Consider the following 22203-nt stretch of genomic DNA (forward strand, 5'->3'; position numbering starts at 1 on the left):
TTAGGGCTAGATTTCGTTGGATGACAAAAGGCTCTCTGTTCCTTATCAGGCCCTGCCACCACCACCCCTTCTCACTCTCCAGCCACAATCATAGTCTCATTTAGAGCGTCACAATCATCTTCACAGCAATGGCTCGATGTCACGGACAGAGGGAGATGCAGCAGCAGAAGAGGGTTAGTCAACTGGTGTCGAAGTGATCTGGCTGAGATGTCTTCTGAGGTAGCCTGGAATTCTGAGTCAGCAAACCACATCTGTTGAGGAAATGCTGAGTGAGATGTTCTAGAAGTCGCTGCCACATGTGCGGTGTCCGCAGTGAGTCTGCTGTGCCAGCTGTTCTTCTGATCCTGCCTGTGAGTCCAGAGTTCCCTAGCTACCGGTTAATCTGTGTGTGTCCCCCCACAAGTTCACATGGAAGCTGGGAAGCTTTGCCTCCATGAGGAGGGCAAGCATACAGTGTGCAGATTTGCTCATCACCATTAACCTGTACCACCCCGCACCCAGTCACACTTTAAATGCCCTAGAACTGGCCCTGGCAGATGTTACATCTGTGTGTCACGTGCACTTATTGTATTGCAGTAGTACCAAGCAGCCCCATCATGGACTAGGACCCCATCGTGCTGGGCACTGCAAAAACACAGATCAAAAAGTCCCTGCCTAAAATAGGTAACCCTAACCCTATTGGATCTATACTACTACTGGGAATCCTTTAGTTCTTTGATATATTTTTTTTTAAAAAAATTTGTTATCCTTGACCCTATTGTCCATAGATATTTTGTTGTTACCTTTAGGTTCTCTCATCAATTACCTGCATTTCAAACTTCTGATTTCTATTCATTGCCCTCTTCTTCTTCCTTCCATTTGTTATATAATGCTTTCTGGTTTTCCTTTTTTTATTGCTACTTTCATGTCCTTGCTTTAATCAAGATTTTAAAAACAAAAAGAAAAACTTTGAGTGAAGTAGCCTTTTTGCAACTGAGAATTTGCAGGTTTTGGGGCAGTGTATAACAAGTGCTTGGACAACACCCAATTTTTGTTTACACATCTCTTTACATTTTTCCTCACAATTTCAGTTGGTCATAATTATTTTTAACTTCGAGAAAGTTTTAATGCATCAATGGTACGTTTTCAGCCAAACCAGATGTTAAGCTGGTTTGGGCTGACACTACTAATTGATGATTTAGGGTACAATACATTACAAGGGGGCTGTCATTGTCCCCAACCCACACATTACAAACCCATAAAATTCAAGGCTAAGTTTAGATTTACAAGTAATTAAAACATTTCACAGGCTGGAAATGTACATGTAGGGCACCCACAAAACAGTGACTCTGCACTGGAGTGGAGGTTCAGAATGGTAACCATGTTAGTCTGTATCAGCAAACACAACGAGAAGTCCTTGTGGTAACTTAGAGACTAACAAATTTATTTGGGCATAAACTTTCGTGGGCTAGAATCCACTTCATCAGATGCATGGAGTGGAAAATACAGGAGCAGGTATAAATACATGAAAAGATGGGAATTGCCTTACCAAGTGTGAAGTCAGTCTAAAGAGGCAACACCCATCTTTTCATGTATTTATACCTGCTCCTGTATTTTCCACTCCATGCATCTGATGAAGTGGATTCTAGCCCACCAAAGTTTATGCAAAAATATATTTGTTAGTCTCTAAGGTGCCACTATGAGGAGTGAGGCATTTGGTGTTTGTGGACCCAGATTATGTGACACTAATTTTTAAGGCCACATTGGGGCAGACCCCCAGGTCTGTAGATAGCTCCATTGACATCAATGGGTCTGTGGCAATGACAATCCACACCAGCTCAGGATCTTCTCCATACCATTTTCTCTTGGTCCCTTCCCCTTATGGTATCATTTCTAGTCCTAGAACTGAGGAGCACAGGGGCAGTCTGTGAGGTGCTGAGAGTCCATTGAAAGTAGTGGGAACAGACGGCATGCAGCACCATGAAGAATGCGGCTCATGGACATGCAGTCAGTTCCATTGGGATCCCCACTCTAACAAGCCATGACACCCATCAGATTCCTGGGAAACCCCAGCCAGGGCACAGAAAAATTAACCATTATCCCACCATGAGGTCAGACTGCCAGCGCAAGCCATACCGGTATTTCCAACGTGCAAGAGAGAGACACAGAGAGAGAGAGAGAGAGAGAGAGACTCCCTTTTTGTCACAGGCTTCCCCTGACGTCCTCTGAGAACTACAGCATGGTGCTAAATGGAGGGAAAAGCTGACTGTGTTCTGTGAGCGGATCTAAAATTATTGCCTGAGTTGTCCATACCAGCCAGTCTAGATGTGGCAATAATTAAGAACTTGGATTCAATGTTGGCTATGCGAAGCCAATGTTTGTCATCCTCCTCAAAGAAATTCCTGCTCTGATGAGTTACATCTGAGCAAAGCCGAAGAGCCTAGTGAGAGCAAAGCCCAAGAGGAAAGCATAAGCCCTGTTGACATCACACAGACTATACAGAGCCACAAATGGGTCTTTGCCTCACAGACCATTGGTTATGTCCTTCCCAAGCAGCCAAGGGACTGATTTTTTTCTCTTTTTCAGAGTGGTTGTTACCTGGTGAGGCCACTTCAGCTCTTCCCTCCCTCCCCAAGATCTGTGTGCCGCCCGATAGCGGGCAGTGGGGAAGAACAGAATAAAGGTAAAGAATCAAAAAGATCCAAGCACGGAAAAGCAGCAGCTGCTGCCACTAGAATATACCCCAGCCCTGGCAGCTGAGTCGAGGTTTGCCTTTCCTATCAGATTTGCACAGGTGGAAGCAAGGGGACGGCATGGGGAGGCTTTGCCAAGGGGAAGAATGCCAGCTCTTTTTGAGAATGTGTTGCAAGCTGCCTGTGAAATTCTTCGTCTGGGCATCTGATTCTCCCATGTACCTGGCACTTGTCCCATTGTGCCAGGACCAAGGCTTTCTAAACTGACTTCCTCCCAGCCCAGCAGCTGCACTGTACACTTGCCCAGGGAACTACTTTCTGCCAATGGCAATGTTTATCCTTTGGGACCCACTGCAAACTTGATTGTGGGATCCTCCTTCCCAACACCCAGAAGCAACCAGCGTTACCCCAGGGGGATCGGTCTTTCCCAGTTCTAGTGCTCAGCTGAGTTATTCTTGGTCTACTTGTGGCTACAGTGCTCCCCTCACCCAGTGGGAGTCTGGGTCCAGTTCAGCCAAAGGCTCAGCACCTGCTGCTACTGCCAGCTAAGCCCACCACTCCTTGCTTAGTAGGTTGCTTAGTTATTCCGAATGGCACTGAGACCAGGAGGAGAGACAAGGAACAGAACACATGGCATGCCCCTGAGTGAGACAGAAAGAATACGGGAATAAGAATGATAAAGACTAAAATACCTGGAAACAGCCAGTACTGGAGAGAAATCAGCCTCACTATTCAGTGTGACCAGCCAGCAATTTGCCCAGTTGAGTGTGATGGAGATCATTATAATAATTGACCCCAGGGGAGCAGAGAGGGCTGTGTATTCCTTAAGGGAGGATACCTAGAACAGAGTAAGGGAAGAGCCTGGTGACGTCAGGCTGGAAGAGGCCCACAGGGAGCAGGTTAGGTTCCAGCAGGGTGCCCAGTGTTAGGACCTGTAAAAGAACAGGGAGAGCTGTCGGGGAAGCCGACAGAGTCCCTTGGGAGGAGCTGGCTGGCAACCAATGAGAAGCTCTGCTCCAAGGATTAGGGGCTACGGAGCAGAAAACTTTAATGGAGCCCGAGGGAGGCAGGAGAATGAGGAGTTAGGTATTCGTTTGGATTATAGTTGAAGTAGTTGTTAGCGCCCGGAAGGGGACTGAGCAAGTGATCTGGCTGGAGGGCCAGGCCATGGCAGACTGACAGACAGACCATCGGGAGCCAAGGAAGCAGACACCAAGGGAGTTCTACTGGTGAAGTCCCCTGCAACTAGCACGCAGATTCCAAAGGGCACTAGAGCACCATTTACACACCCAACACTGCACTGCTGCTTCCCATTCCCCTGGGGTGTGGCCAGGTCCCTGGCTTCCTGGGGTTCATTTCATCAGTCAGGTTTTCTATGCAAAATTTCAGCTCCTCTAGCTCCTGCTAATATTCTTGTGTGCCTGTCATCAGGTTTCCCTGAGCTAGGGTGACCAGAACTCCCATTTTTAAAGGGACAGTCCCTCCTGGAGGTGTCCCAACTTTTTCTTAAAAAAGGGAGAATTGTCCCATATTTTCTTTCTCCACCCCATTAGTACTGGTGGATCCTGCTCCTGGCCACCAGGCTCCTTCCTTCCCCTACTGCCTCGGGCTGGGCTGGTGCTGGCCAGGAGGAGCCGAACCCTGCATGTGTCAAAGCCCCGCACAGTGCTGGAACAGGGAAGCCTCTCCGCCCCTCAGCTGAGGTCTGGAGTGGCAGGGGCTTAGCACCCTCGTCCCACCCACCCTGGCTCCTGCTCCCAGGGAGCACGGGGCTGCTCCGGCCCCTAGGCACCCTCCCCAGCTGAACTACCACATTGGTAAGGTTCGCTGAAGCCCCTGCATTCAGGTTCCCTGGACCTTGGTGCACAATGCAGCCTTAGGGATTAACCTCTTCCTGCCCGTGCTGTAGCTGGGGAACAGATTATATCGGTGGCTAACAGCAGCCTGGAGGTGTTAGCTGCTGCCTTTCAACACTGTGCGGGCAAGAAGGGAGAAGCTGCTTCCAGCCGGGGTGGGAGGAAGGGAAGAGATGAGTTCTGTGACAGGGCCAGGTCATTCGTTCCCCCCGTTCCTCCCTTGCAGCTGGAAGCAGCTCCCGTACCTTCCCTAACACACAGTGCTGAAAGGCTGCTGCGGGCCACACTCTGGTGTGAACCCTGGCAGAAATCTGGGGGGGCCACGTGACACTGCATGCCCCCTGCCCATGTGTTGCCTTGGGAACATGATGCCAGGTTCCAGGAGAGACGGGTCTGTCCCGGGAGCCTAGCCAGGCATGGAGAGTAGAGAGTGCCAGCAGGGAGGGTAGGGTAGGTTGGTCCCCCCCATGTGAGTGAGGCGTATGGGAGTGTGTGTGTGTCACCCCCACCCCATGTGTGTCGGGGGACGCAGGGGTATGTGTGTGTCACTCCTCTCTGTGTGAACCCTAAAGCCTTAAAAATAAGAAGATAAATAAAAAGAATCCAACTACACAATATTGCTTTTTAATAGGGGCTCAGTCAACTTGATGTTAATTTGAATGTTTGTACTGTGTAGTTCTGATTGATTGCCATTGAACTCACTTTAATACAAGTAATTTTACCAGGTATCCCATGTTCAGCATAGGGAAATATGGTCACCCTATCCTGAGTTGCTGTCTGCTCTAGGCCTGGTTAGATACAACTAATGGAGGGAATAAAAGTTTGATTCCACTCCTAGGTCTTTATTCTTGCTTTCATTGGATGGAATCCTGCAGTTCTTGCTCCACCCTCATGCAGGGAACACTCCCACTGAAGTTACAGTCACTGCAGTCTCCCCTGGATCTGCAAGGGCATGTAAGATAGTTGGGTACAGCTTTAAAAGAGAATCGAATCCTAGAAACGGGTACAAAATAATAAGGGACAAATAATTCCATTCTGCAATGATCCGTGCAGTGCAGTGTGCAGTTCCAGTCACCTACCCTGGAGAACGTACTTCCACAGTGCCATGGTCACCATAGTACTGAGGGCCAGAAAAGTCCAATCAAGCTACAGTGCGGTCTGGGCAGGCCTGGCTCATCCTCATTGACTGGGTGTTTGTGCATGACCCTGTACAGTGGGGCCCAGCTTGGTGGGGCTTGGGGGAGACCCTGCTCTGTAAATGGTACAATACCCACCAAGCTGTATGAAGCACTATGTGAAGGTGCAGTGCTGGGTAAATGTATCAAAGTTGAGAATTGCTTTACTGATGGCAGGAGGGGGTGTTATTAAGTTAAAGCAAACCGCAACAATCCCTTGATTTTTTTTTAATCGTCCAGCCCCAGAGAGCATGTATTTCACCTCCTCAGAACAACCGTCATTCCTCCCCAGTTTGCAGTTAGCTCTCCTGGAGCACAAGTGTCCTTTGAAATGTGAGCATAAAGGAGTGAGTGTTTCCTCTGTCTTTGTTTGCGTACCATTCCCCAGCGCTTATCCTCTTGCTGCTTCGTAACCTTTTGATGCCAGAGAAGGTTTTCTCCTCTGTGCCTGCTCATCCCAGGTAATGGCTGGCAGAACAGAGCGTCCTGGCTGGGCTCCAAGGCAGATTGGCTGCTGTCAACATCCACTCTGCCCTGAATGGGCTCCAAGCTCAGCAGCTAAGCAGCTGGTGGTAATGTAGTCTCTGTGTCTGCGGGGCAGAATCAGAAAAAGGAAAAGCTTCGTCTCCCCACATAGCTATGCTCAGGAGTGCTGAGCCAGTGCAAAGCACTGAACGCTGGGAGGAGGGAACACTGGGGAAAGCACCTTGAGCAGTTCTGCAGCACCCCTGTGGGTGGGGAGTGCCCATCAGGTTGTCTAGTTGAATGGGCTCCGTCTCCCTATTTCGTACCTAGCTTGACGCTCACCTGACAAGCCCTGCCTGTTTGACCCTGAGAGGCTGTCTAATCCCAACAGACTCCTCTCATTACAAAGGGCTCCAGTGCTCTCCATACCCCTCCTTGCCCCATTTCCTGTCCTATAGAATCAGTCTTCCCTTCACTCCCTGCACACCTGGAAGGTCTCCAAGGTGTTCCCATCTTCAGGTTTCATCAGTCCATGAAATGATCCTTAATATCAAACCGCCCTTCACTGGCGCTTGCTCCCTTGGAGCTATAAACAGTGGGTAGGCCCCAGGGATATGCCAGTTCCCGTCATTTCTCCTTCCTCCTGGTAGGCATTAGAACCGGCTGTTTTCTCTGGCTGGTCACAGAGCTCGGGTAGGTTCCTCATGGCGTCACTGAGCAGGGTCACACAGCTCCTCTTCTTCATGAGTAGCAATCTTCTCTGGCCTGGTTTGTGTCAAGAGTTCAGCTGCTGACTTCCCCTTGTCTCAAGTTCGGTCTCTGCCTCAGAGCCCCTCTTGTGGGGATCAAGGTTAAATGTCTTTATAGATATTGGCCTTTAACTGCTGCTAGTTTGTCTTCCTCAATGCGCCATTTCCCCATGAGCCTTCAAGTTCCATCAGGTTTTACCCTCCCTCACTGCTGTGACACATGTGATCCTGGAATTCCTCACATACCACTCAAGAGCTGCTGTCCCTTATGGAACCCTGTGTGCACCAAACCAGTTCCTCAGATTTCCACATGCTTTCGTGCACGCTGCTACAAGGTCAGGCTATTGCATCTGGCCATCTCAAATATGTGCCGGCGTCTGCAAGGAACCTCTGGGAACTAGTCCTTTTCTGCAAGCTGAATTCTCTGCTATGCCGTCTCAGGGATGGCAGGATGCAGTGGCAGCCACAGAATGGGCTATGCTGTATATTCATCAGATCTATGTCCTGACCCAAACTTGGCCACCGTAACTACCTACTGCCAGCAGCTTTCATTTCTACTCCAATGTCTCCTGCATGTAATTCTGTCCACCTGACCTGTGGTTCCATGATCTGCAAACCTGGCGATCTCTCTCCTGGATGCTTTGCTTTACCGTCCAACCTGTTCAACACACAAACTAGAACAGAGAGAATTAACCCTTTAATTGCTGGATTTAATAAATAAACCATTCTGCAGCCACAGTATTTGCCCCGCACTGCAGCATATGCTGCAGAACCTCAGCTTCCAGTGAGGAGATAGGTTCAGAGACAGCGACAGCCTGCAGCGCTATCATTGAAAATAAATGGGGTGTAACTGATGCAGCGATATCTGCCTGAATTTGCAGAGATCCTGAAACAACATTTCTGAGAGTCTGAACTGCCCCGTTCAGCTCAAGCATGGCTCCATGGACGCTGTTCTGTGACTGAGAAACATGCCTCTTTGCTAAGATGCCTCAGAATTCAGCCTTTTTCAAGTGGAATTAGTCATTTTGTGGGAGCCAAATGCCTGGCATTTGGTTTTCTGTCTCCCTGCTCTGTTGAGCTCTGCCTGCACCTGCTCTGTGGTCTCCATCTTTCCCTGTAAGAGAGAGAGCTCCCTGCACTGTTCTTTGGAGTCAGACTGCAGGGGTTGGGAAGAGGTGGGCATCCAGCTTGCAGCTAGGAAACAACGAATGCCAGAAATGTGGCTGGTGAGCAGTCTTGAGAACAGTTCAGCAGCCAAGGGCCATGGGGCCAGGAAGATGGGCAGCTGCCCTCTTCCCCAGCTCACACGGGGAAAGAGGCTCTGAGCTGGGCTGCCCAGAGAGCAGAATGCAAAACCCATCTTCAAAAATAATCTCTCAAGAATACTCACTTTCAAGTTTTGCATTGTTGTGTATCTCAGCTCTGAGCCTCAGCTCGTGGGGAGGGGGGCATGAAGGGTAGCTTGTGACAACAGAATAAACCAGTGATGCCCCAAGATTTGGTGCTGTTGTCACAGGGCTGTCACAGGGCCCTACCTGCACTTTCACATACCCTGGTCCTGTTGACCTTACATGTCCATTGTGCCCTTTGGCGTCAAGGCAGGTTTGCATGCAGAAGAATGGCAGGGCCAGGGGCTGTAAATAACAGGTGAGTTGTTTCCCTTGGGCTTAATGGGATTGAAAAGTTTCCTTCATTTTTAATGGTGATTCCTGGTTTTCAAAACATTGGGAACAATCCGGATCATAATTAATTGATCTGCCCCTGTGGAAGTCAAGAGGAAGCTCACGATAGATTCAGAGCAAGCAGGAACAGGCTCCAAGTTTGTAAATGAGAAGTGGAGCAGCATTAGCCCAATGGCTTTCATCCTGAGACCTGGAGTCTCTCCCCTGTCCCCAGACCACATGCTGAGAACATCTTGCTGCTAATGCCGATGAGACCTTATATTCGCTCTTTTAAAATAAAAGGACTCTATCATGGCAGAGGAGGCGTGGGGCGTGTGACAGCTGGCCATGTGTGCCAGTTTCAACACAGAAGAACAATTTTCTAATGACTGTACTTGGCTGGAACTGACTCCTCAGCCATGCCCCAATTAGCTGCCTGAGTGGGCATCCCACACATACTACAGCTTTGAAAAGACAAGAATCTTTGTGCTCCTGGCTCACAGTTACTTAGCCCAGAGCAATGGCATGACAGATCATATGAGTATCCCTTAATTTTGAAGCCCTGCAGTGGTTTCTGTATCAAAGGCAAGAACCAGGTGCATTAAGATCCTGGGGTCAAATTAGTTATTTATTTTGTACCCAGTCATCTACCTGATGACTAAGGAAAGGACAGTTATTTAAAATGTTCTTTCCAGCTGGAACACTCGGCTGTAATTATGGGGATTCTTCCACTAACTAGCTGTAGCTCACGAAAGCTCATGCTCAAATAAATTGGTTAGTCTCTAAGGTGCCACAAGTACTCCTTTTCCTTTTGCGAATACAGACTAACACGGCTGTTACTCTGAAACCTTTTATTTTTTTGGAGTTTTGCTTTAGTGTCCTATCAACTGTCTGTCTTTGCTCCCTGTTCAGGGTAGTTTTATGTAGATCTTTCAGGCAGTCACCCCAAACCAGCTGACAATGTGGCTCTAGAGAAACAGACCCTAAGGCATGGACAGCTGGGGCAGAAGGGCAAGAAGATGAAGTTTATCGCTAAACAGGACCCCATGTTCTGTGTGGAGTGTGAGGACATAGACACAAAGAGCCAAATTTAAAGCAGCAGCTAGAGAACTCGTAACCAGGAAGTTCCCACATTTATTAAGCTCCTTCTGGTCCCCTCTGGTAAACCTGGAGGACCAGGAAACCTATAACCATTGCATAGCTCACTGTCTTTGTAATAAAAAAAATAAAGCTTAAATTGTAAACTAATGTAGATACACAACAATTCAAAATAAACTTCAAATTCCTTAAAACTATTTAGAGAGACATGGTGCGGGAGCTAATATCTTTTATTGGACCAACTTCTCTTGGTGAGAGAGACCAGCTTTGGAGCTACACCGAGTTCTTCCTCCAGACTGGGACGAGTACTCAAAATGTCACAGCTAAATAAAAGACCTAACAGACAGTTTAGCACAAGGAGTTAGCACATATTGTAAGTAACCGTTCGAGGTGAAGTTGCTCATTAACACCCCTTTAGTCATAGTACAAAAAGGAGGGTCAGTGGGTTACAGATTGTTGTAATAAGTCATAAATCCAGCGTCTTTATTAAGACCCTGATTTTTAGTGTCTAATCAATTCTCATCCTCAAAGGAAACCTGCACACCACTTTCAAAAGATGAGCCTCGGAGCTTAAATTCACAACTAAACATAATGGTCTGAACAGAGATGCTGGATTTATGGCTTTTTCATTACTACTAAACTCCCCTAAAAACTGGCGATATTCAGATATCTTCTTTAATTTATTTGGGAAAGCAGGCAGAATGTATTTTTAAATCTTTTACCTTTACTGAAGACAGTCACAAAGATGATTGTGAAAGGGTTCTGCTTTGTTAGATGCATAAAGAACGTTTGATGCATATTTTAGATGTCAGCAAAAAGTGGTTTCTGAAAGAGCATGTTTTCACCAGAGAAATGAAGAAGCAGAGGGAGATGTTGAGTGTTTTATAAGACCCCTGCATGCGTTGGCTGAAAACTGTGATTTTGGGACTGCAGAACATGAAAATATCAGCGACAGGCTGTTTATTGAGTTAACAGACAAAAGTTTCTCACAGCAACTACAATTAAAGACAGACTTAAATCTGCCCACAGCTATACAGAAAGCAGAGCATTGTGAACAGTAGACAAAAAGGCAGGAGGAGCTTGAAAAAACCTGAAACTAACTTAGAAGCACAAGTTCTAAACAGACACAGCAGAGTGCTAAAAGCCATTACTCAAAGTCCTGAGGCTATGACGGAGATCCTGGTTAATGACAACTCTTTCAAGACTAAATGCACAAGATGTCGAAAAATTCATAGTCCAACAGATAGATGTATGTCTACTCAAAGGGGGAGGAGTGATAGACTGTTAAACCTTATTGTGCTGTTTGGCCACTAGACGGTACCTTAAGCTCACAACAACCATTGTTTGCAGTACGTTAAAGGATCTCATAGCAAACACATCTCTGGTGTATCTCGATATAATGGAAGCTCTGTAGCCAGTCCAAATCCGGCTACTAGTAGCAGCCCTGCAACCTACTGTGTATAAGGGGTACATGACACCTTGCTAGCATAGACGGTCAGTTATATGGGCCCATGGTGCCCATGCTCCATCAATATTTAGGAACTTGGGCTCGGCTCCACCAATGTTTGGGCTTACCACGCTTTGGGGGGCCCCATGCTTCAGGGGGAATACGGGGTCCAGGGCAGCCTGGGGGGTTGCAAGGGAAAGTCATTACCAGAGCCGTGGCTGCCAGGTTTGTATAATTTTCGGTGGTACCCAGAACGTCCATAGGAGAGACCGGGGCAACCGCCCTGGGTCCCATGCTTTGGGGGGGGCGGCTCTGCACTTCAGGAGGATGTAGGGTCCAGGGTGGCCTAGGTGGTCAGCAGGGGGCCCAGTGCTGGCAGCAGTGAGTGACCTGGCCCCAGCCCACCCCGCTCTGGTCCTCCCGACATCGCTGGGGGAGGGGGTGGAAGCCGGAAAGAGGCAGGTGGAGACTTGGGGGAAGGGGTGGAATGGGGGTGGGGTGGAAATGGAGCAGGGTGAGCTGGGGCTGGGTCACTTGCTGCTGCAGGCGCCAGACCCCCCACTAACCCTCCAGGTTTCCCGGGACCCCGCGTCCCCATGAAGCGCGGTGCCCCCCAAAGTGCGGGCCCTGGGGCGGTTGCCCGAGATTCATCCTATGGATGTTTTGGGCATCACATGGACCTCCACATGGAAAGTCAACAGAAGTGAGAACATGACCTGAAAGACTGATTGGGCCCCCTCAAGGGCTTGTGCTTTAGAACACTGCTCAGGACTATTTAAATACAATTGAAGAGATGAAATTCAATGTTGATAAATGCAAAGTATTTGGATCTTGGAGTCACCATGGATAGTTCTCTGAAAAAATCCACTCAATGTGCAGTGGCAGTCAAAAAAGCGAACAGAATGTTAGGGACCGTTAGGAAAGGGATAGATAATGAGACAAAAAGTATAAATCCATGGTACGCCCACACCTGGAGTACTGCATGCAGTTCTGGTCATCCCTATCTCAAAAAATATATTAGAATTGGAAAAGGTATAGAGAATGGCCACAAAAATGATGAGGGGTCTGGAACAACTTCGCAATGAGGAGAGATTAAAAACACTGGGACTGTTCAGCTAGCTTAGAAAAGAGATGACAAAGTGTAGAGGATATGACAGGTCTATGCAATCAGGCCAGGTGAGGAGAAAGTGAATAAGGACGTGTTATGTACTCCTTTCCATAACACAAGACCCAGGGGTCACCCAATGAAATTAATAGGCATCAGCTTTAAAACAAACCTAAGGAAGTACTTTTTCATACAACACATACAGGCTGTGGAACTCATTGCCAGGGGATGTTGTGAAGGCCAAAACTATAACAGTGTTTAAAAAAGAACTAGATAAGTTCATGGCAGATAGGTCCATCAGTAGCTATTAGCCAAGATGGTCAGGGACGATGCCTCATGCTCTCGGTGTCCCGAGCCTCTGACTGCCGGAAGCTGGGACTGGATGACAGGGGATGGACCACTCAATAATTGCCCTGTTCAGGGAATGATCTGACCAAAACATGAACGTAACGAGATGGAACCGAAATTCCACAGCTGAAAACATGAGGGATTCCTTATAGCAAGCAGTGAACCTCCAAATTCTTGGAGGGAGGGTGCAATGAAGAACCCAAACAGGTGGTTTCTGAGCGGAACTATATTCAATCACTGAACTATCTAGAAACCTCCCCAGCACGAGTTGCCATGAACTTTCCGGCCAGTCTGGAAATATTGCATCCAAGAGGAGCTTTTGCTTGGTGTTGAAGCCATTCACCTACCATCCATACTGGAACCCAAAGCACAGAGCACATACCAATACAATGTGATGGGTCAAAGGAGTTACCCACAAGTTTGAGTTTGGGGAGAAAATTCAGGCTGTGTTTTGTTGTGTCGAGGGGTCTCCCATCCTAGCTCTCTAATCACTGCAACAGCATTGGGAAATGACAGTACTGGCCACTGGTGTCTGGCCAATAAGGTGACCAGAGTGATTGTTATCTCAGACCCTGTAAGCCTGATCTAGTAAAAAAGCCCTTCACTCATAACCTGACGCATGTTCTGGGGAAGTGATGAGTGCTGGGACCTCATGTGTGATGCTCTTCCTGGCTGGTAACACCTGTGTTGGGCCTCTTGACATGAACATATCTGAGCTCTTGCATGTCGTCCCAACATGCCCACTCCTTCTTTTCAAACACCTAGGTCACCTGTAGAGTTGTTTTGAAAGCATGGACCAAATGGACCTAGCTCTAAAGCCAACGGCAGACATAGAGAGGGTGAGATTGGCGGCACACAGCACCTGCTGTAAGGTAACCATCGCGACTGTACTCGTGGGTGGCTCTCTTCTCCTTTCCCTGGGCATTATAATGGGTAAGTTTGCAGTTGGATCCGCTCTTACTGTTTATAAGCTACAAAGGAAAAACTGTCTGTGAACAACAGGCTGGGCAGTCAGTCCAAGTGTCCCAGGCCTGTTCTCCTATGGCAGGTGAACCTCAAAAGACAGGATGTTTAGGTTCAGCTCAGGAGTTAGATGCTTTTCCAGACATTCATTGAACTCATGAGATCTGGATGGGAGAGAGCTTTCTGTTTCTCAACAGCAAAGCAAAGCACTTGTAAGCTCCCGCTCAGTCCTCTCTGGCCAAGGATGGCTGCCACCACAGGAGCACAAGGAGAGGTAGAAGAAAAAGCAGGGAGATCGGGGAAGTCTTCTGGTGAGGACACCAACCAGTGATGCCCTTCCCCTCCCCTCTGTGAGGGGGTATGGCCTCCTCTCACTTTACGTATCCTTTCAATCTCTCATCTCTACCTTCAAGATCCTGCACAACACCACCACGACTCTGTCTCACTCTCTTTTCCTCCTATTCTTTCTCCCGTCGTCTAGGGTGGCGTCTCCCAAGATGGTCCTTTGGTTCTCCTCTCCCTCTGCCGTTTACACACCCTCTTCGAGATGCTGTCCCTTGAGCCTGGGACTCCCTCCCTCTGCTCCTTTGCCAGCTGACCCCTTCCAGCCCACCTCTGCATTCAAATGCTGCCACAAAGCCACATCCTCTGCATGGCCTTTTGATGCTAATTCCCAAGACTGGAGTTGTGGATGAGCTCACTGCAATGCTCTCGCATTCAGTAGGGCTTGATCACCCCACAAAGTTCTGTGCTCAGTGAGCATGCCCCAGGGCTGCAGCTGCGGGATGGTTTGCTGTATTGGGACCAGCTGTGACCCTGGGACTGTGCGCAAGATTGTTGCAGGGCTCCAGACTCCACTATTTCCTGCCCCTACAGGAAACGAAAAGCAGCTCTAGGGCAATGAAAATAAAATCTTAATGGCTACTTCTTGGTTTCTTTTTCTGCTTTCTGCTTATCCCAATAGCAATATGTTTATTCCAATCGCTAAGCACAGTCCAGTTGGATGAAACCCTGTTGCATGACTATAGCTGGGATTACCAAGAGTCTCTGCTAATGTTTTGCTGCCTTGAACACTGAGAGCTCCTCCAGCACTAATAAAACTCCACACGTTCGACATTCAAATTAGATAAAGAGTCAGGGCAAAAATCTCTTCTTATATACACATGGGGAATCCCATCTCTGTCATTTTGCTCTTCTTGTCTGCATGGAGCTTCCGGGATGCTAATGGGAGATCAGGGGAGATGTGTAAGGAAGCACAAAATCAAAGAGGCACCAGGAAGATGGGAGACAGATAATCTTGTTTTTAAAATGGGTGATTTCCAAAGTCTAGAAGCTGGTCCAGACCCCTAGACGTTGTCAGCTTCCAAGTCCCCTTTGCTTGTCTCCCTTGTGGAACTCTTGCCCTCTGTCTGCAGCTTATTGCTCTGCACAAGAGCTCAGCTTTGAGCACACCGTGGAAGTGAGAGGAATTGCATATGACAGCAATTTAAAAAGGGAGAACTCGGACTACTACAGGACTTTGACCCCCGCTCTGCAAAGGCTGGTGAGTTGGCTGGATTCTTCCATGGGTAACCAGAACCTCCAATGGGCTAAGCACTCAGCTTGCAGTGAAAGTCCCAGGTGCCTGTGCATTGCATGGCTGTGGCCCCATCTCAGCAGGAAGCAGCCCCTGGAAGGGGAGGCTGGGACTCTCTCATCACACAGCACTGGCTCCTGTGGTTGTTTAAAGAGACACCTGGAGTTCCAAAGACAGCCCCCTCCTGATTTCCTCAGTCCAAAGGATGCAGTGGCCATGACATGGGGTCATGGGAATATTAGGAGTAAAAGAAAAATGGTGCAAGGAGTGAGGTGTTCCTCTGACATTGGCCAGGGGTCCCAGAGAGCACCCTGCCACGAGCATCTGTCTGAGGTGCCCCAACGAGTGATAGTGGCAGAGGAGTCCATATTTCAGAGACTCTTTTGAAAACTACTGGAGTCTCATGCTCTGGAAATGCATGAGGCTGCAGAAGTGACACAGCACAGCTTCATGTGAGCAGGCAACCTGCTCAACAATCATGTGCAAGTGGGAAAGGGCTGGCAGGGCCTGACCTTGACAGACCTCCTGATATTGTGGGCTGGGATGTCCTGACCCACCTGGAACATTCTTGGGTTCCTGCCCTGCAAAGGAGAGGTGATGGGAGGCAGCAGAAAGGGAGGCGGGTGATTCTCAGAGAGAAATGGGGATGGAGATGTTGCCATGCTCGTGGCATTCTGCATAACTGCACAGATTGGAGGGAAATGGCACAGAGAAAAGCAAACAGAGACTGAGGACAGGAGCAGATGCAGGAGTGGAAAATGCCCTACTCAAAGCTAAGGACACTTGGCTAACAGCTGGCTAAGGCCAGACCAGCTTTTGAGGACACGTGAGATGGTGGTTCCAGTGGCACCCACAGCTGTACACATTACACATGCTGCATGCCATTAGCAATGGCCACCCCACTGTCCACTCAGCCCTGGAGGGGCAGTGGGGCCAAAATAGAGTGAATGGCATTGCAAGCCCCATGCACAAGGGGTCACAGTGCTGCTAAGTTTGTCGATGGAGGGGCTGCAGGGCCAAAGCTGAGTGAGCACACTGGGCAGTGGGGAGGTCAGCGCTGCTCCTTCTTCTGCTACCATGGAGCCGGCTCCCCCGAGGGCCTATCCAGCTTCGTCTTCCTTCCAGCAGCTTGTGTCCCTTCTCAGGGATGGGGAGAGACACTGCCCATGGATGGGCCATGCTGGAAGGCAAGCGAGACACTGGGACCAGCAGCTGCAGTAGGGATCTCTCTTCAGGGAAACATTTCTGGTGGCACCTGTGGCTGGTTCCTCTTATCGTATGCAGCACAGTCTGGCTTTCAAATGGAAAAACAGCTTTGTGAAAGCACATCTCTGGAGCTAGCTGGCAAGGAGGTTAAATTGCCCAGGGCATGGGGGACAGCGGGCTCAGAGCTCAGAATCACTTCTTAGACACGGCTCCCCAAGGTTCTGGAGCCTTGGTCTCTTCTCCCCAGGGCTTTTTGCTTAAAGAAAATCTGAGCCAGTGTTTGCCGGCCTCACTCTTCTTTGCCTTGTAGTTTCTAACCAGCTTCCAAGGCTCTCCATTGGAAGGGAGCTGTGTTGGCTGTGCTGTCCTGGAGTACAGGTGAGTGTGCGCTGCTCTGTGGCTCCCTACAGCCAGCCGTGGAGTACTGCGGCTCCATGAGTCTGGCCTGCATTGACTTCTGGTCACTCTCTTTTGGCGGGGGAAAGGATTTATTTATTTTTGTCAAAATGTGGCCTTTTGCCAACTCTGGGATTTTTTTTTCTTCAAAAAATGTTGAGTATGTTTAATCCTTATAAAAATGTGATTAAAATGGTTGTCATGATTTTTTTGACAAAAACTTAATTTTTTGGTCAAACAAATATGTGGTTAATTTTGTAGATCAGATTTTCAGTAACATTTTTGATAAAAATTGTAATTATCGTATTTTTTCATTAATCTTTGTAAAGCAAGCGACAGGCCCGTTCTGAACCCTCCAGACCAGAATCAGTGTGGAAACCCTGACGTTTTATTACTGAGCAAATAGGTTGGCATCTACCCACAGGCTCCCCGGGGAGCTCTGTGGTGTGGGGCCAAGGGCGGGTGGAGAGAGGACAGGCCTGTGATCACAGCTCATCCTTGTACTATCGTGAGGAAATGTGCTCAGTGAGTCTTTTCCTCCAGCAGGAATGGGAACTCCAGTGTGATTGTCCATTTCCGGCTGCAATTCAGCCCGCAGGCTTCCTGGCCTTTAAACGCCAGTGTGGAGGAAGAGGCCCTCAGACATGGGCTGGCTGCAGCACTGAGGGAGGAGGGCATCCCGCTGGCCACCTATGGGACCATCTCCTCGGCCTTACTCACAGGTAAGCATCTCCTGTCCCTGCCAAGAGGCACGAAAGGTTCCATCCTCAGGCAGGGCCTGTCGCCAGAGAGAAGTAACCTGAGCAGAGGCTGATAACAGGCAAGGGCTGCACTTAGCAAAGCCACAAACAATCACCTCAGCTTTAGCTTTATCTCAATTTGGTTTTTAAAGCCCAATTCAAACTCCCTGCCCAATGGCCGTTGTGATACAGCATGGCCAGAAGGCAGCAGGAGAGTGATCTAGGAGAGATTTGTAAGTCCCAGGATGAGGAGAAGCCTTATTCCCTGTAGAGGGAAGAACGGTTTCTATAGATTAATTAAAAGCACCTGAAGCCAATCACAGCACCTGAAGCCTGTCACCTGATAGAAACCCCCTGCTTCGATCAGACAAGGGAAGGAGTTGGAGCAGAGAGCAGTTTGGAGGAGTTGGAGCAGAGGAGAGTTTGGAGAAGTGCTGTGGCTGGGTGCTGTGGCCTAGGTGCAGAGAGGGAAGTAGCCCAGGGGAAGGAACCGCTAGTTCAAGTGTTTTACCACTATCCCTTGGGCCCCTGGGCTGGGATTCGGAGTAGAGGGCAGGCCTGGGTCCCTCCCTCTCCACTACCCTTCTCTGGGTTACTACTGGGACAGTAGAAACCCGAGCTCAGGGGCAGGAAACTGTGTCCCAAACCCCACCCAAGAAGAGGAAGCGCGGGACCCATCATAATTGTACTGGCAATTTGCCACACCATATACAAATGCATCAGACACAGAACAGGGAGATGCTAGCTCTGGTAGGCTCCAAAGGATTGACTAGCAAGCATCGGAGCCAGGTTTGTATAATTTTTGGTGGTGCCCAGAATGTCCATAGGACGAATCAGGGGCAACCGCCTCAGGGCCTGTGTTTTGGGGGGCACCTTGCTTCATGGGGACGCGGGGTCCAGGGAGACCTGGAGGGTTAGTGGGGGGTCTGGCGCCTGCAGCAGAAAGTGACCCGGCCCCAGCTCACCCTGCTCCATTCCCTCCCCACCCCCATTCCACCCCTTCCCCCAAGTCTCCACCCGCCTCTTTCGGGCTTCCACCGCCTCCCCCGAGCGATGTCGGGAGGACTGGAGTGGGGTGGGCTGGGGCCAGGTCACTCACTGTTGCCAGCACCGGGCCCCCTGCTGACCCCCTAGGCCACCCTGGACCCCACATCCTCCTGAAGTGCAGAGCCGCCCCCCCAAAGCATGGGACCCGGGGCAGCTGCCCCGGTCTCTCCTGTGGACGTTCTGGGCACCACCAAAAATTATACAAACCTGCTGTTCATCAAGGAAAAGTGCAGAGTCCTGGACTTAGGAAGGAAGAATCCCATGCACCGTGACAGGCTGGGGAGCGACTGGCTAAGCAGCAGTTCTGCAGAAAAGGACCTGGGAATTACAGAGGATGAAAAGCTGGATATGAGTCAGCAGTGTGCCCTTGTTTCCAAGAAGGCCAACTGGGCTGCATTAGTAGGAGCATTGCCAGCAGATCGAGGGAAATGATTAGTCCCCTCTATTCGGCACTGGTGAGGCCACGCCTGGAGTATTATGTCCAGTTTTGGTTCCCCCACTACAGAAGGGATGTGGACAAGTTGCAGAAAGTCCAACGGAGGGCAACAAAAATAATTAGGGGGCTGGGACACATGACTTACGAGGAGCGGATGAGGGAACTGGGCTTATTTAGTCTGCAGAAGAGAAGAGTGAGGGGGGGATTTGATAGCAGCCTTCAACTACCTGAAGGGGGTTTCCAAAGAGGATGGAATTCGGCTTTTCTTAGTTGTGGCAGATGACAGAACAAGGAGCAATGGTTTCAAGTTGCAGTGGGGGAGGTCTAGTTTGCATATTAGGAAACACTATTTCACTAGGAGGGTGGTGAAGCACTGGAATGGGTAACCTAGGGAGGTGTGGGAATCTCCGTCCTTAGGGGTTTTTTAAGCCCAGCTTGACAAAGCCCTGCCTGCGATGATTTAGTTGGGGTTGGTCCTGTTTTGAGCAGGGGGTTGGACGAGATGGCCTCCTGAGGTCCCTTCCAACACAGATATTCTGTGATTCTATGACAGGTTGCTGGGCTGCTACTCGCACGTCAGGCTTCTGTACCAGATATCGACTGGCTACAGAGCTTCCATGATATACTGATACACCTGAGTTGTTTGATCCCTTAATATATTGTCAACAATGGCTGTTGTGAGTTTAAATAAAGGATAGGTTTCAGAGTAACAGCCGTGTTAGTCTGTATTCGCAAAAAGAAAAGGAGGACTTGTGGCACCTTAGAGACTAACCAATTTATTTGAGCATAAGCTTTCGTGAGCTACAGCTCACTTCATCGGATGCATACCGTGGAAACTGCAGCAGACTTTATTTATACACAGAGAATATGAAACAATACCTCCTCCCACCCCACTGTCCTGCTGGTAATAGCTTATCTAAAGTGATCATCAGGTGGGCCATTTCCAGCACAAATCCAGGTTTTCTCACCCTCCACCCCCCCCACACAAATTCACTCTCCTGCTGGTGATAGCTATGGATAGCTATGGATAGCTGGTGGAGGGTGAGAAAACCTGGATTTGTGCTGGAAATGGCCCACCTGATGATCACTTTAGATAAGCTATTACCAGCAGGACAGTGGGGTGGGAGGAGGTATTGTTTCATATTCTCTGTGTGTACATAAAGTCTGCTGCAGTTTCCACGGTATGCATCCGATGAAGTGAGCTGTAGCTCACGAAAGCTCATGCTCAAATAAATTGGTTAGTCTCTAAGGTGCCACAAGTACTCTTTTTCTTTTTAAATAAAGGATGTTACAGCGAGTACAACCTAGTGGCCAAAAAGTATACTATAGTATAGCAAGTATAACATGCTTTCCCCTGTGTAATAGTATGTCTCCCAGCTGGGGGTTGGCTGCAGGTGACCTCCAGCCTCCTGGAAAGATTTCTAGAAAAGATTTCTTTCAGTATTTTCACTGCTTCTCTGCTGCTTCCCACGCTGGCCTGGGGGGTGTCTGAAGAGGAAAACATGGGGTGTGCTGGAGCACACCTGGCTGTGCTCAGTGAGACCATCTCCAGTTACTGTCGGAGCTGGAAGCCCCTCTCACCAGGCTCAGGGCTGAGAGGTGTTAGTTCTTGGCTGTCACTGACTGGAAAAATAGCCATGGAAAGTCACTGGACTCGCCCTAAGATGTCAGAGTTCCTCAACGCTGCCCTGGTGAGCTGGTGACCCACTGGTCAATGTCTGTTGTGACCCCCCCATGTCTGATCCACAGAGGACAAAAGTCTGTTAGAGCTGCCAGCTGCAGAGCCTGGTTCTTTAGCTCAATCCATGGAGGCTCAGGCATTCAGAGCTGGAAGGCCCAGGTGGCCAGGATGGTGGCTGCTACACTTGTGAGAACTAAAAGGATGAGCATCTCAATATTACATCACAGCATCTTTTGCCATTCGCCAACCCCATTCTGAAAGATACCTGGACCTGTGACCCTAGAATTACTGCATCCTCTCACCCTCCCCATCTCTCCATTGTGTTACAGGGCCAAGTGGGGCGTTTCTGTATGGAATTGGATTAAAATCAGGTATGAGTTCTCCCTGAATCAGTGCCTTGCCTGCTCATACCCAGAAGCCTGCATCCTCCAAAGGAGTAGAACCCTCCCAGGGTTAGCCCATGCCAGCTGAATCACCCAGGAGGATCCAGCCATGCTCACAGTGAGGGCTAGCACAGCCACCCCCTGCTCCCTTCTGCGCTGGAGGTTGGAGCTCTGAAGGCTGTCGACGCTGTAGCTTTGTTCTGAATCTGTAACATGGCTTGACCCATCCATAAGTCATGTCCATGCATAGTACAGCAGTGCCTCTCCTTTCCTCTGGTCCCTGAGCCAGGGGATCCCAGGTCCTGTTACAGAGATGGATCTGACTGTGATGTTCCAGTCAGGTCTGGGTCTGAAGTCTGAACTTTCCCAGAGGATGGGGTGGCTCCGGGGTATTGGCACAGACCCAGGCCTGATTGAGCTACCAAAATGCACCTGCAATCACAACAAACTGATAATGGGCAAAGGGCAGCCCTGGTGTAACAGCTGCTCCTTTCAGCCTCAGTGGGGTTCACACCTGCTTGTGTTGGTACAATGTCTCCTGTGGATACTGGGGAAGAGGTTGGGGATGGACGTTTTATGTAGTTAACATTAGCAATGTGGAAGGGCTGGGAAGCCAGTTTGCTCAGAGACACTTTCTCTCTTTTCTCCATGAGGGTCCAGTCCTGGACTTTCTCATCATCCATTTGGGGATGCGCCCAGCCTCTGACACCAGCTCCAGTCTTTGTTCTCTGCAGAACAAGCTTAGAATGAGTCCGGCACCAGGGGATGGGTCCCTGCACAGGGAGGCTCTGGATCGGCAGTCCCCTTTCTGGTCGGGAGCTCTGGAAGACTGTAGAGTGTGAAGGGGCCAGGTTAACCACCACCTTCCTGTTCCTTCAGGCAGTTGCCCTGGATATGTATTTACTTGTCAGAACAGCCAGTGTGTGTGGAAAGAGAATCCTGAGTGTGACGGCCAAGTCGACTGCTCCGACGGCTCTGATGAGGCAGGCTGCGGTAGGTCTCTCGCACTGGGGTTGTATCTGCTGGGGGCACACATGGCCAGTGGGACATGTGTTTGGGAGGCTGATAGTGGACCAGCATTCCTGGGGAGATATGGACTTGCTGTCTAATTAAGAGGACTTACTAACTGTTCCTCCTTGGAGGAAGCTGCTTTGAAGCAGTTGATGAGTGGATCGTTTGTAGCCTAGTACTGTCTCCAG

General features: G+C 49.3%; 1 protein-coding gene and 1 long non-coding RNA gene across 2 annotated transcripts in view; both read left to right on the forward strand.

Annotated features, from left to right (window-relative positions):
• Window positions 1-254: 254 nt before the first annotated feature.
• Window positions 255-13503, forward strand: LOC140903157 (uncharacterized). The gene is made up of 3 exons (XR_012156171.1): window positions 255-350; window positions 2566-2662; window positions 13342-13503. It is a non-coding gene; the product is annotated as an uncharacterized LOC140903157 (long non-coding RNA).
• Window positions 13504-13783: 280 nt separating this feature from the next.
• TMPRSS9 (transmembrane serine protease 9) overlaps window positions 13784-22203 on the forward strand; it is a 47389-nt gene continuing 38969 nt past the window's right edge. Inside the window, exons 1-6 of the mRNA XM_078850624.1 lie at window positions 13784-13850; window positions 14955-15082; window positions 16632-16699; window positions 17264-17439; window positions 20951-20992; window positions 21884-21997. Of these exons, the coding sequence (XP_078706750.1) occupies window positions 13784-13850; window positions 14955-15082; window positions 16632-16699; window positions 17264-17439; window positions 20951-20992; window positions 21884-21997 (595 nt within the window). The remainder of the gene's footprint in view (window positions 13851-14954; window positions 15083-16631; window positions 16700-17263; window positions 17440-20950; window positions 20993-21883; window positions 21998-22203) is intronic.

Source organism: Lepidochelys kempii, chromosome 25 (assembly GCF_965140285.1).
Source record: "Lepidochelys kempii isolate rLepKem1 chromosome 25, rLepKem1.hap1, whole genome shotgun sequence".
NCBI classification, from domain to species: Eukaryota; Metazoa; Chordata; order Testudines; family Cheloniidae; genus Lepidochelys; species Lepidochelys kempii.